We start from the raw sequence: 14,488 nt of genomic DNA, 5'->3' as shown, positions 1-14,488 counted from the left end.
GGATTAACTACATACATACTTACATATATACACACAAATACATATACAAAACGGAAAAACCAGACACATAGCATGCACTCTCTCTCTCTCTCTGTCTCTCTAACAGACAATATCTCTAGAGATTGTTGACGGGCTGGCGGAATTGGAATTGTAATTGGCGAAGAACAAAAAACTAAAGAAATTATTAGCACATTGCACATACATGGAACTTACAAACTGTTTATTACGTGTTTGTATATGTGTAAAATCTATAAAACCAAAATGAAAAGAAAACAAATCTAATTAATAATAATCATAAAACGGAAACACTATAAAGACAATTGCATTTCCGATGAAACAATTTGAAGAACTCGTAAATTAGCAATGAGAAATTAGTTGTTAAGTGTCTCTAACTGTCTTTTATTTGAATGTGAAATAAAAGAATGAAAATGCAGAGTAAAATTGATAAAACTGAACAATTGGGATCAACTTATATTTAAAATATAAGATTAAATTATAATAAAAACAAATACACAAGCATAACGCATTACTAAGGCAGCCCCAGAGTTGTTGCTAGTTGCTAGCTGACTAACTCAACCAAGTACTTTGTATGATGTACATATACTATATATGAAAAGTATTGCATAATTGTGCCAAACACAGCAACTTTAAATAACAAACAGTTCAACCAAAAAATACAAACAACAACTGGCCAAATGTTTTTCTTTAAATCAACAACAACAACAACAAGAACAACAACAAGAACAACCACAGCAACAACAACACAAAGTGAAAAATTTGCTTTTTTGTGGGGAACAACACATAGGAATTATACGAATTTCAACAATACGCAGATTTATGTATGTGAATTCATTTGAAAGCCAATAACATTGACAGCTATTTAAAGTTCATATTGCGCAAAAGGAGCTTATTTAAAACCGCAACAAAAACAAAAACAAGAAATGTTTAAAAACAAAATAATATCAAACATTAACTAAAACTTAAGTAATAAACAATCAGAGAAGCTGATTCATTTAACGCTGGCTTCAGTTTACAATAATATTTATGAAGTGGCTGTATTTTTTTAAGTTTAAATATACTATGCGATATATTTTTGAAAATGCGTGCCAAAATCTGAATGTTGATTGCCTCACATTCTCAAAGCATTTCAATTGAGATGTGTATCCTAATTTCAATATTCTTGCTATATAGTGTATAAATTTAAAAATGTCTAAAAGCGTTGCATACTTTTTTTGAGGCAAAATATATTTATTTGTGTCGTAAAAATCTTCTCTCACATTTAAATTACAAGTGTTGAATTCTTATTATTTTGAAAAATGAAACAGTCCTATAATAAAAGAATAAATACTTATTGCGTATAAAACGAGAAAATATTTGAAAAACCATATTTACAAGTTGTAGAAAACTGCAAGGCAATCATAAAACTAGAGCTTCAATAAATAAAATGAACAATGTCATAAATGAAATTGGAAACAACTTTAAATATTTGTATGTCTGGCTAAACAAATTGATTGTTGAAAATGCCAAAGAATGTTTTTGGATAAATATATATTTAAGCCAATCGAAAAAAGAATATTTGCGTTATTATTGTGGTGAAAGATGAAATGACAAAAAACTAAAAGTTAGTGCCAATTTGTAGTGCAAATTTTTGTTTGCCAATTTGTTTAACGGATTTATTCTCTATGTTGAAACTGTATTCAAAGTACACACAAAAACAGTTGGTTTCAGAACCACCAATTTTTGGAAATTTTCAAACAATTTAAACGATAATAGTTAATAATGTAAACTACTTAGAAGACAGCACCGCTTCGTTTTTGATGTGTATAGAACAAACAAACAAACAAACAAACAACAACAAAAATGACAAGATTAATGAGAATTTAATTCAATTGGAAAACCGAAAACTAACCCACAAAAAGTAGTTACATAGCTTTAGAGCTGAAAACAAAGAAAACACACACACACTTTCTGTTCTTTGCACAGCTTACACAAAAATGTTGAAAGTATCTATACAGATCGTACTCTTTTTGTAAATGGCGAACACACTGGAAATGACAACATCAGATCCATAAATCGTATTTGAAAGCAGCACTGAAAACATTTTTAGATTACAATAAAAGAAAAATGAATTAAACGGAAAATTGCAAAAAAAAAAATGGAATAAAATGATAATTAAATTAAAACTTGTTTATCTGTGTACAACAATAATATTTAAAATACTTCTTAAATGTGTACTATCACTCTATACAAAAGTAATACAAGACAAGAATAAATTGCATTGCATAGATACAAAAGCAACACACGCTACACATACTCGTACAGGACTCTAGAGTGGGCTGATCGATCTATGGGACTATCAAAACAATTTATATATAACTTGGAATTGATACAAAATCCGAGAAATGCTGAAATGAGATCTAAAAGCCAAGCCGATAAATATGAATTAATTGTGTAGATTTGAAAAACTCGGCATTGCGAACTATTGGAATGTTAAATCATTTAAAATATGCAGATTCCCATATGATAGGGCTCGTCAGACACCCAAACATACATACATATACAAGAATACTTGCAAACATATTTGTTAGGCACATACATACCCGAAGACAACATAATCACAACAAAGTTAAAGCAAACACACAACCATTTAACTACATACAATAAGCAACGGTAAAAAAGCGGTATTAATACATCATTGCAAACATAATGGCGAAATGTACAACAAAAAATGGTAAAAAGTTGAAGGAATACAAAAAAAAAAACAAAAAGAAAAATAATAATACAAAAAAAAAAGCAAACATTATTTACAATATATTTACAATTCTATAAAAATTATATTTAAAAATATTTACATATATAATATATATGGACAAATACAAATCATCATGTGTATGTACTTATGTACGAGTATGTGCAATACGCATACATACACACACACACACACACACACACACACACACACACATAGACAGACATGAACATTACCAACACACACAGACATCGTAAATATGTTAAACAAAAGTTATACACACACACACATACATGCATGTGCAATAAGAAAAAAGAAAAAAAAGAGAAGCAAATGGAGATACACACAAAGTTAAGTGCATTATAATTGAATTTATAGATTTAAAAGGCAAAAAACAAAAGGCATACAAAATGTTCAAGCTATTAAGTGAATTATTTAAACCGATTATAGTAATGATTAATACCAGTGCATATGTATTTATTCACTACTCATATAAACATCATATATATATAAACACATATATATATACATACATATACATATACTGCAACTTTTTCGTTGAAATTCAATTACGTATCAAATTTTACCATCATATCATCAATATACACAGACACCTCAACGCCCACACACACACACACACACACACACACACTAACACACACATATACATATTGCAAATTTAGCCAAGTCAGAAAGAATTTTAAAGAAACCAAATACAAAGATAAGTGTATTGCGTTCTCGAACTAAATGTGTTTTGAGTCAAATTTTTACTTCAAATACCAGCAAAAATAAATAAAAAATAAAAAAAAAACCAAAAAAAAAAAAAACAGTAAATAGCAAACAAAGAACACAAAAACATAAGAACACTGGAATATTTGGAGATTCTTTCTATATGTATTGGGTGTGAATTAAATTGAAATGTACCAGAAATGGGGATAAAAACATGGATATGAAAACAAAAGAAACAAAAACGTCAAACAGAATTAAACACAATTTTTGAATTCATTAAATAAAGGTATGTGTTTAGATATATTCAAACAAAATAACAACATATGTCTTATTTATTAACACAGTCCATCATGAAAACGTAAGTATATTAAAGTGCATTAACAAATAAATTAAATAACACTCACTGCAAAACCACCTAGAATTTTTGAAAATCGCATAGAAAGGTTTACTTAAGAGAGTTAACACGTGAAACAAAAATATATATGTAGAAAAGAGAGAGCGAGAGCGAGTAAGAGTAAAACAAAGAGAGGGAGGTCTACATACTGCTGAAAATAATGTTAATCAGGTCAGCATTACTTGAATTCCGAGAATCGTGTCGTAGTGCGATTCTCATTCACAAGTGAATGCAAAAGTTGCAAGCCTTTATTAATTATACATTCAACTTTATAGAACAGACAGGCAGCATGTAAATACGCTTTCTGGCACTCTAACCTGTTGCAAAAGCCAATATAATTTATAATTAAACTGCCGCAAAAAACCCAAAGTATTTAACGTGGTTTTCCACAAAGCTTTAAAGTTTCCTAAGGTTTTTCTACAATATGACAGGTTAATAATAGCCCAGGCACGCAGCTAATGGGCTGAATATTTACAATAGCTGACAGTCGTGTAGATCCGAAGGGAAATGCAGTCAGTCAGACTTAAAAGATTTTTGAGCTATTGCAAAACCTTTATTTTTTGTTTTATTATGTTTTTTAGTTTAAAATGATGGCGTAATACTTTTTTTGTTGAACCCCAGCAAATAAAAATGTAGCAGCACGCCAATTTTGATTTTGTTTGTCATTATCCATTCATAAAATGTGCCGAGAAAAAAGTTTATATAAATAAATATAAAAGTGTCAACATCAAACATAAATAAACAATAACTTATGTGCACGAGTCTCTGTCCCATTCATAAAGAAAACATCAAGCGAGCGAGAGTGAGAGCAAAGAGAGCGCCAGTGCGTACCTGTGCAGAGAGATTAGGTGCGGGAGCAATGTTCGCATTTATAAACAGTTTCTACTACTACACAAACTTATATGTACTATTAGCATTTTTGATTGGGACATGTGATAGTCGGGTTTGCGATTTGTTAACACAGCTGATTACGTCGACAGGGCAAATGGCAAATGGTCGTGACTGCGACAGGCGGCACAGCATAAAGCACGTGTTGATGTGCAATTCGAAGCAAAACAAAATAAAACTGAAAACAACGAAAAAAACCCCAAAATGGGTCCATATAAAGAAACCCTCAATGTCCACCTCATTGCTTGGCATTGCCTATTTGCATAGTCGTTAGAATCGATGGCAATTAAAACCCAACTCGCATACGTGCCCGAAATAAAGTGCAGCAGGTGAGCGAATGTTTGCCTTGGAACAGGTTGTCTTTCAGCATCGTTTGCTTTTATTGAATGTCAATGCAATTGGAAATTCATTAAAACTGCATGGAATGCTCTCAGCGTTTTTTTTTGCATATAAACAGCATGGAATGCTCACTTCGGGCTAAAAAGCTTAATTAGGTTTTATTTTGCTTGAAGATTTTCAGTGCTGCACATTAATATTTTTATTTTCATTTTATTTAAAACGCCAGATAAAAATAGAGCGTATTTTAGTTTGGAAATAACATGCTGGCAGCACGTGATAAATATATATATATATATATATATATATATATATATATATATAACTTAACTCGAGCCGACCAACTGAAAACAGGTCATTTATCAAATTTAGTCATACGTTCCAAATAGTTTGTTAAAGAAGAAAAATAATTGTGAAACGTACTTGAGGAGAATAATGATTTTAATAGAATATATTTTTATAAGATGCCGTTTCCCTTATCTAATTTATTTACTTAACTACTTTAACATATTATTAAGAATTCGCCATTATTTAATGCCCATTTCTCCTAATCGAGAGTGTACAAATTTCAACGAAAACATTGATTAACTTCGACATTGAATAGACTCGTTATCAAAGATGTATTCGCTTAACTATGGCAATCTTATCAAATCGGAGAGCGCATACGCTTAGATTTTGAAACTTATTCAACAGGACAGGGCCTAATGAGAGCGCAACCCTCAATTGGCCCGAGTCGGCGGAGAGAACGACAACATTGGGGCCGATTGCCGTGCGGCTGTGGATCGACGATCGCAGTCTGTCTCGCGTTTCCATGCCGTGAACAACGTAAGAGTTGTTCGCGTTTAAAAATAAACTTGGCAAACAGAAAAAAAAACGCAAAAATTATAAAAACGCCCGCGTATAAATAAACTTACTAAATGTACGAAACAGTTCGTTAATTGTGCACAGATTTGGATAAACAAAAACAAAAAAAAAGAGAGACAGAAACCAAATGACGGCAACCGAAGAAGCGCCACCTCCGGCCGTAAACCAAATGGATATGGCCGTAAATGCAAATGCCGCCGATCCGGAGGATATAACACTGGACGCCATACTGAAGCACATTGGACAGTTTGGACGCTTTCAGTTGTTTATATTTTTGCTGATCTGTTTGCCAATGATGTTTCACGCCATGTTCTCCGTAACATACGTTTTCACGGCCGGAACTGTGATGCACAGGTGAACTTTACTTGCAGTTAGTGAGTTAATTCGACATCCAGTCACAAAAGAAACTCTTCAAACCAACAGATGTAACATTACAGAGTGCGATCGACCCGATAGCCAATACGACGAGCCCTGGACCGAGTATAGCATACCAAAGAATGGCAGGGAGCTGGACAAATGCAATCGTTACGATAACTATCAGTTGTCTTCATGGAATCAAAATCAGAGTATCTGTCTCTCCGATAACTACAATAAGGAGAAAATCGAGCGATGTCCCGGCAACGATTTCAAATTCCGCGATCAAGAATTCACCATTTCCAATGACGTGAGTATCAAAGTTCGATTGCGATTAACCACGTAAGCGCGACACAATGATGGGGGCCCCGAGACTTATCAGCCCATAAGCAGACCAGACTCTCGACAGGCATGGACTTTGATAATAAGTCATCCGATTTCTGCATACCCCAACTGGTCCAAGCGCTCTGAGAGGGGCTGGTCCGACTAATTCAGTGTCAGTGTCAAGCAAACTATTAGGCTAATTTCTCTGCTTGAAATCTTATCAAATTTATGAGTTCAATGACTAGGGCAGCCCTAGTTTTGTTTTTTGACTTGTCAACCGTTTACGAACATCGTCGATCAGTTACCCTCGAATGGGGCCTTTAATTTAATGAAAGTCACGATAAGAACGCGACAGACAGCTGCAAACCCTCTAGTGCTCATTAAACACTTGTACAAATTTAATTGACTGCGTCCAAAGGGACGTTGGCTATCAGTATCTATTTTACCCATATTCGAAAATGTCAACTCATGCAATATTGGGGCAAGTGTCTGTAGAACTAAAGCCACGTTGTGTTCATAACAATCTATGCCACAAAAACTCATTTTGTGTATTATGGATAGTATATGTATTCTATTTATCTATTCTGTTTAAATATTCGTGACCAAATCCGACATTTCTACATATAAAGCAAATTTAAAATAGAAATAATTGCTATACTTAAATCCGACATTCGAACAATGAATCGAAAGCTAATTACATTAAACATGGCTATAGTATAAATTAATTAAAAACGTGTTAATTTCAGCATTAACATATTAGCAGAAATTTAATATTCAATATAACTCAATTTTCAACCTCATCGTTTACATACGATGTCAATGGTCCAACATCTCTTGTCCCAGAATCATGTACGTCTTTATTTCTTATTCCGTTTTTTTCTTACATAAAGATAAAAACACAGTTTTATAAATGTAAATTTATCAGATGACCTTAGTACGCAATGCGATCAAAACATCTGAAACAACAAAACCTTTTGGCGTGCATCGAACCTTTTTGCAAGGCAAGCTTTTAGTTTGTCAGCCAAATTGGGGCGCTAAATGGTAACGAAAGAATCTTTTATAAATGTCGGCTTAACGTTCATATAATTGTTTATGGGGCTTACCAGAAATAGCTGCTGCTTAAGTGCGTTTGATAAGCTCGGCATTTGAAATTTTATCACATAACTAATTGGCCTGTGGACGCAAGATAAATGTGTCACAAGTCAAAGTCGGAGACTCGTCTGAACTGGGTCTGGGCGACCCGGAGCTCAGTTTTCAAGGGCACAAGCAATTGCAACATAAGTAAATAACCATTCTAGATTAGATATGCAAGTGACAGTAAATCACATAAAAGCAAACAAGTCAGATAAACTGGCGAGTCAAGTGAATAATGAGCTGCAGAATAAATCTTTTGTTGCGCCAATTTATTGCGGAAACTTTTTCATTATATTTGCATTATTGGAGCGGGACGGTCACATAGGGGGGACACATAACATAGTAAATAAAATTTCTCAACTTAATGGAATCTTTTTACAGTTCGAGATTTTCTGCGACGATGAATGGAAATTATCACTTGTCGGCACCATAAATAATCTGGGACAATTCTTTGGCATTCCGCTCGGAGGTTTTGTTGCTGATCGGTAAACTCGTATTAAAACAATTTTCCTTTACAACACTGTTAATTTTCCGTTGTTTTGCAGTTATGGCCGCAGCTTTTCGATTGCCTTGGGCGGGATTTTGGGCGCCGTGTTGGGCATTGTGCGCTCCTACTCACCCAACTATATTTGTTTCCTTGTTTTTGAGTTTTTGGACAACATGACCAGCAGCACCCTGTACTCAACGTGCTTTGTGATTGGCATCGAGCTGGTCGGCCCGAAGCGTCGTGTGCTCGCCTGCAGTGTCATAACCGTTTTCTATGCCGTGGGCGAAGTGGCCCTGGCCATGTTTGCGAAGGCCTTTCCGCACTGGCGCACTCTGCTGCGCATTGCCTACACGCCTTCGCTGATTCTGTTCGCCTACTTCTGGATCCTGCCCGAGAGCGTGCGCTGGCTGCTAAGTGTCGGCAAGGAGGAGCGTGCCCGGGCCATTCTGCGCCGAGCGGCCAGGGTGAATAAGCGTAAGTTGTCGGAGAGTGCGTTGGACAAATTGGTCATAGCCAATCGGGATAAGCTGCAGCAGTCTGATGAGAGTAAATTTCCAATTCGTGAGGCCTTCAGCAACTTTAAGTGGCGCATTGCCAATTGCTCCCTGTGCTGGATTGTCCATGTGCTGGTCTACTATGGGCTCAGTTTGAACGTGGTGCTTTTGGATGGCAATAAGTACAACAATTTTGCTTTCATTGCACTGGTGGAGATTCCGGGCTTCTTTATGCCACTGCTCATCATGGATCGCTTTGGCAGACGATACTCCCTGTGTGGTCTGATGCTGTTCAGTGCTCTGTGTTGCATAGGCACCATTTTCGCAGGAGGCGATCAACAGGTCCTGCAGCTGGTGCTCTTCCTGGTGGGTAAGCTGACCATCACGGCTAGTTTCCAGGTGCTCTATTTCTTCGCCTCAGAAATCTTTCCCACTAATCTGAGGAACAGCTTGTTGAGCTTTTGCTCCATGATGGGCAGATTTGGTTCCATGTTGGCGCCGCAGACGCCGCTATTGGTAACTTTTATAATTTTCTATTCTATTCATATTCCGATAAACCTATAAACTTCTCGATCAATTTAGGCCAAGTATTACACAAACGCTCCAGCCATTCTCTTTGCTTGCGCTGCCATATTTAGCGGATGTCTAACTCTGTTCTTTCCCGAGACCACAAACCTGGTATTGCCCACAACGGTCAAGGAAGCGGATGCTATTGGTTTCAAGAAGAAACCGCCAAAGGATCAGAATATCAACCTGCCCGCATAATAGAATCAATTAAATCTGCAAACAAATTTAATTTTAAGACAACCACGAGACAGTTCAAAGACACAACTTTGCATTATATATAACTAAATACAGCATATATTTACATATGTGCTGCACATAAACCTTTTTTTTTTTTAAATATATTATTTATTTTTAAGCAACTTTTTTATAGTAATAAATTATAGCATTGGATGCTCCTGTGAGAGCCTAACAGTTCTATGTGCATATAATAATACTTTACCTGACTTCTATATGAATAAGATCAATTTAAGTATGACATAGGTTTTCATTATATTTATTGTACGAGCAACCTAAATCCGTACGGGTCGTTTGACACAGGAGTCGTCACAATGCCAATCCTGCGAGTTCAAAAGGCTGCGTTCGTGCCAGATCCTTAAGGATTTGAATTTGGCCGGATTTCCTATAGATATCGATTTTTTTCTTACCTCTGGAAATGGATAAATAACGTTTATAGAGAGAAGTTTGTTCATGAATTCGTACCCCTTTAAAACTATATTTATCGATAATTTACTAATTTTGAATGTGTTGAATATATTTTCAGTTCAAGCAGATATGTGGATATGAAGAACTTATTCTCTTGTTCTATGACTGGAGAGCAGGAGAGCTGATATCTTTGCCGTAGACTGGAGTATTGATGTGATGGAGCGCTATCCACATCAGGTTGCTTGCTGTGATACAAGGTAAGAACATAAGCTTAAGGTCCTTTTGCTCATTTTACATTATCCAATAATTTCAGGCGATTTTGGGACAGCAGCTTTTGTGCCGGACGTTTCTGACGCAGCATAATCTGCGCGTAATTGTTGCACGTCTTCCAATGATCTTCATGTAAGGAGACTGTTTGATCTTTCTCACCCGCCTGCTATTGCAATGGACTCGATGGTATTGGCAGCTTCCGGCGAGGACGAGGACACGGGGTGCGGACTGTGCTGTCACGCCCTCTGCTGAAATTCACAGCTGGGTATGTCATATCTGAGGATCATTGTTTTGTCAAAGTACGTTATTGTTTAGTCGGTCGCATTCTTCCCAAACTATCCTGTATCAAAAGTCTCGTATTGGATAGCGCTATCAGGCTGACAAAGAACATCTTGAGTATACATAGAAAATTGTTTATAGCTTGGCTGTATTCTTCTGGATTCAGACGAGTCCTGTGTTAAACGACTCGTGTGGACCACGGGTACCAACTGGCCAGAAGGCAACGAAATTGTCTTTGTGATTTAGCCTACTTTTTTCACAAGACCCAAAATCGGCCATAATTTGTCCATTCATTTAGAATAAAAGTCTTATGTCCTTTGGGAAATAGACAGTCCCTATCCCGCCAATTCAAAATTTACAACAAAGAGTATGAAAGTCCATATTGAATCCTGAATCCTGAATCCTGACGAGTCCTGTATTAAAGAATTCGTAAAGACCAGGGGTACCAACTGTGCGAAGGATATCAAAATTGTCCTTGGCTACATATATCAAAAAAGACATTAATAACCACATCGGACATAAATTGGCCATTTCATACACAATCCTGATGTCCTTTGGTCAACATGCAGTCTCTGTCCTTGAATATGTAATGAAAAGGACGAAAGTCCTTAAGGATCTGCGGAAAAGAGATTTTTGTCTGAAAAGAAAGAAGGCTGTAGATAAACCATATCCTCGCGAATCATGATGTCTTTTGACCAACCGATACTCCTTATCCTCCCGATTCAAAATATACACTGAAAAGGACGAAGGTCCTTCAGACAGCCAAGAAATGAGTATAAGTATTTCATAAATTAACAAAGCTATAAATCGACCGTATCCTTGCGGATCCTGACAAGTCCTGTGTCTAACAAATCGTATGAACAAGGACCATAAACTGGCCAAAGAACAACAAAATCGTCCTTGTGGTTTCCGAAATATGGCCAACTTTCTAAAAAGGACTATTTTTAAATGGCCATAGCTCAGCCAAATCCTTAAGGATATCGGAAGGATATGCCTTTTTGAACTCGTGGGGAGCAGGACTATCGATTGGCATTCAAGGATTTCAAGGATTCGACAATAAAATTCACCAAAATTTTTCCTAGGGGTCTGTCACAAAAATGGCCAAAATCGAAAATATCCGGGCTAACTTGGCCATTTGAAGTACTATCGGGATGTCCTTTGGCCAGCAGATAGTCCTCGGCCTCCCATTAAAGAATTTACCACCCAAAGGACGAAAGTCCTTCATACAAAAAAGTGTTAAGGACAATTTTTTAAGCAAAAAATAAGCCATAACTCTGTCGTATCCTTACGTATCCTGGCGAGCCATGTGTCAAAAAAATTGTATTAACTAGGACTACCAGCTGGCTAAATTTCATTAAGATCGTCCTTGTAGTGTGGGAGAAATTAAAGGATATGTGTTTTTAGCCCATTTCCGTGCGCTCCGCGACTGAAATTTTTCAAGTGAAAATACAAGTCATATGATTCTTAGATGAGCCCATTTTTTTTTGATGCAGATCGATGCATTGGGTCTATACGATCCTAACGCACCATGTCCTTTGAAAATCTGCAAGTATATGGCCGAGCTATGTCCTTTTTTCGTTACATAAACTGCTTTTATACATTTTTTGCCTTGTTTAATTTAAATGTGTTTTTATCATTTCAGATTGACAAATTAAGGACCACAATAAATTCCAAGGACCTCCACGAAGGACAAAGCAAATTTTTCAAGGATCGGACTTTAATTAAGCCAGATATTGCTATTTTAAGTACAAATAAGCTAAAATTCTAATTTATGCTCGTTTTGTACACTTTTAAGAGAAATAATTAAGAAAATAAGCATAAAAAACTTTTTTATAAATTTAAACAAAAATAAACGAATTATTAAAAATGAAAATCATGTTTTTATTTATAAATTAAAAAATTAACGGTTTTTAGAAACCCATTGCATACCCGACAGGGGCGTCTGCTGACAACCGCTGGCTGCCGAGATTTTTCTTAAAATCTGCCAAAATACCAGGCGAACAGAAACGCCCAGAAGGTCGACAATTTATATTTTTGCGGCCGAAAAATGACGTAGTAAAAAGGGGCACCCTCTCCGCCGGCCACAAAGTTGCACTAAATTCCACTCAAGTACCAGGCGAACATAAATGCCCAGAAGGTCGACGAGTTCTTAAAATAAAAATTTTCAGAAATGTAACTCAATTAAAATGAGTAGTGTTAAGTAACAGATCATGTAAAATGAGTGCTGTAAGGCGGCCGTTAAGCAACAGCTGGAGCTGCAGCTATTGTAAAAGGGCTCCTGAAAGAAAAAGCATATATATTTTTGGACCATTTCAATGCACATTTTGCAAGGATCTGATCCTTTAGGTTTCCAAGGACTATATCGATGGTACGGTACAACCAAAGATATGCTAGTCAACTAGAAACCATACAGGGAGCGGGGCTGTTGATGGGGGTCCCTGTAAACAGTAGCATACATATTTTTGGACCTAGTTCTTGCGTATTTGCTAGAACTCGGTCCTTTAGGTTCGCTAGGACTATTTACATGGTATGGAATAACCAAGGATATAGAGGTCAACTAGGTACCATGAATAGCGATCATTTGCTGATTATATGTTGTCCATTGGTGTGGCAGATTTGACTGAAAAATATAAAATGAAAAATTGGTTAATTTAAAATATGTCCATTATATTACAACCGATTTCTACTAACGATTGGCGTTCAAGCAAATTAAAAATCAAAGGGTTTTTGGTTATTTGGATGGAACTTAATAGTCAAATTCTACATCCGTTAACACAAGTAAAATATTTCAGTTTAAACTTTATTTATTATACACAAAAAAGTGAATATTTAGATGCGTAGATGTCGATAGGTAGAGAGCTCGAGATAGAAGGAGGTTGTACGTGCTTTTCGTAATATGGTGAAATTCAAAGTTAGTGTAACCAAACTTATCAAAGAGAAAAAACTTAAAATGTATCAGTTCCTGTGCTGCCAGATCGCCACAGTACCCCCTTCTAGACTTCAAGTTGTGAAACGAACGGGGAGTCTAATTGTGCGGCGAGGCCTTGTAGATTGTTGAAGCGGTATAGGTGTGTTGGGAGTATCCTTGGATGCGACTTGTTGTTGATCTAATGGCGATGTTGCTTCTGCGTTGGTTGTCGTTGATTGTTGCTGTGTTTCCATGAAAGCAGGTTTGAGGCGATCAATTGATACTTTGGTATCGTGACCTTTGATAAGTATGTTGAAAAATTTGGTATGTTTTGATTTTACTTCAAATGGTCCGTCGTAGGGCGTCTGAAGCGATCCACGTACCGTGTCGTTACGCAGAAAAACATGAGTTGAATCAGCTAATTGCTTGAAGATGAAAGGCTTTGATGAGTCGTGGTTGGATGTTTGAATTGGTCGGATTTCGCGCATCATCTCTGTTAGATCCTTGGCGAAATCAGTTTGTGGTTGAAATTGACTGGAGTTATTGAAAAATTCTCCAGGAAGACGAAGAGTTGTACCGTAAACAAGCTGTGCTGCTGTTGTTTGGATGTCGGGCTTATATGCTGAGCGTAGGCCGAGGAGAATCATTGGCAGTTTGGATGGCCAGCCGATCCTGTTGTGACACATTATAGCTGCCTTAATCGTGCGGTGCCAACGTTCGATGATTCCGTTTGCCTGTGGATGGTAGGCGGTTGTTCGTAAATGGTCAATGCCGAGGAGGCGCGATAGCTCGTTAAATAACCTGGATTCAAATTGTCTGCCTTGGTCCGTGGTAATGCGTGCTGGAACTCCAAAGCGAGAAATCCATGTATTGATGAGTGCTGCGGCTACTGTTTCAGCTTGGATATCCTCAATGGCGACTGCATCTGGCCATCTGGTATAGCGATCGATAATCGTGAGACAATATCTAAATTGACCAGATTGAGGAAGTGGTCCAATGAGCTCTACATTGATGTGTTCAAATCTGCGTGAAGGCAGAGTGTATTGTTGGAGCGGTGAATGAACGTGGC

General features: G+C 36.6%; 1 protein-coding gene across 1 annotated transcript; it reads left to right on the top strand.

Moving 5' to 3' along the window:
* The first annotated feature begins 5,849 nt into the window (after positions 1-5,849).
* SLC22A (SLC22A family member) lies at positions 5,850-9,651 on the top strand. The gene is made up of 5 exons (XM_064689826.1): positions 5,850-6,314; positions 6,384-6,624; positions 8,154-8,257; positions 8,318-9,269; positions 9,336-9,651. Exons 1-5 carry the CDS (start codon positions 6,088-6,090, stop codon positions 9,516-9,518), a joined length of 1,707 nt encoding a protein of 568 aa, XP_064545896.1. The 5' UTR covers positions 5,850-6,087; the 3' UTR covers positions 9,519-9,651.
* Positions 9,652-14,488: the final 4,837 nt, after the last annotated feature.

Source organism: Drosophila montana, unplaced genomic scaffold (assembly GCF_035044405.1).
Source record: "Drosophila montana isolate Dmon_TW-CO22-7 unplaced genomic scaffold, ASM3504440v1 contig_3218_1, whole genome shotgun sequence".
In the NCBI taxonomy this organism is placed as follows: Eukaryota; Metazoa; Arthropoda; class Insecta; order Diptera; family Drosophilidae; genus Drosophila; species Drosophila montana.
The sequence above is the reverse complement of the archived record's forward strand: the minus strand, read 5'-3'. Positions and strand labels throughout refer to the sequence as shown.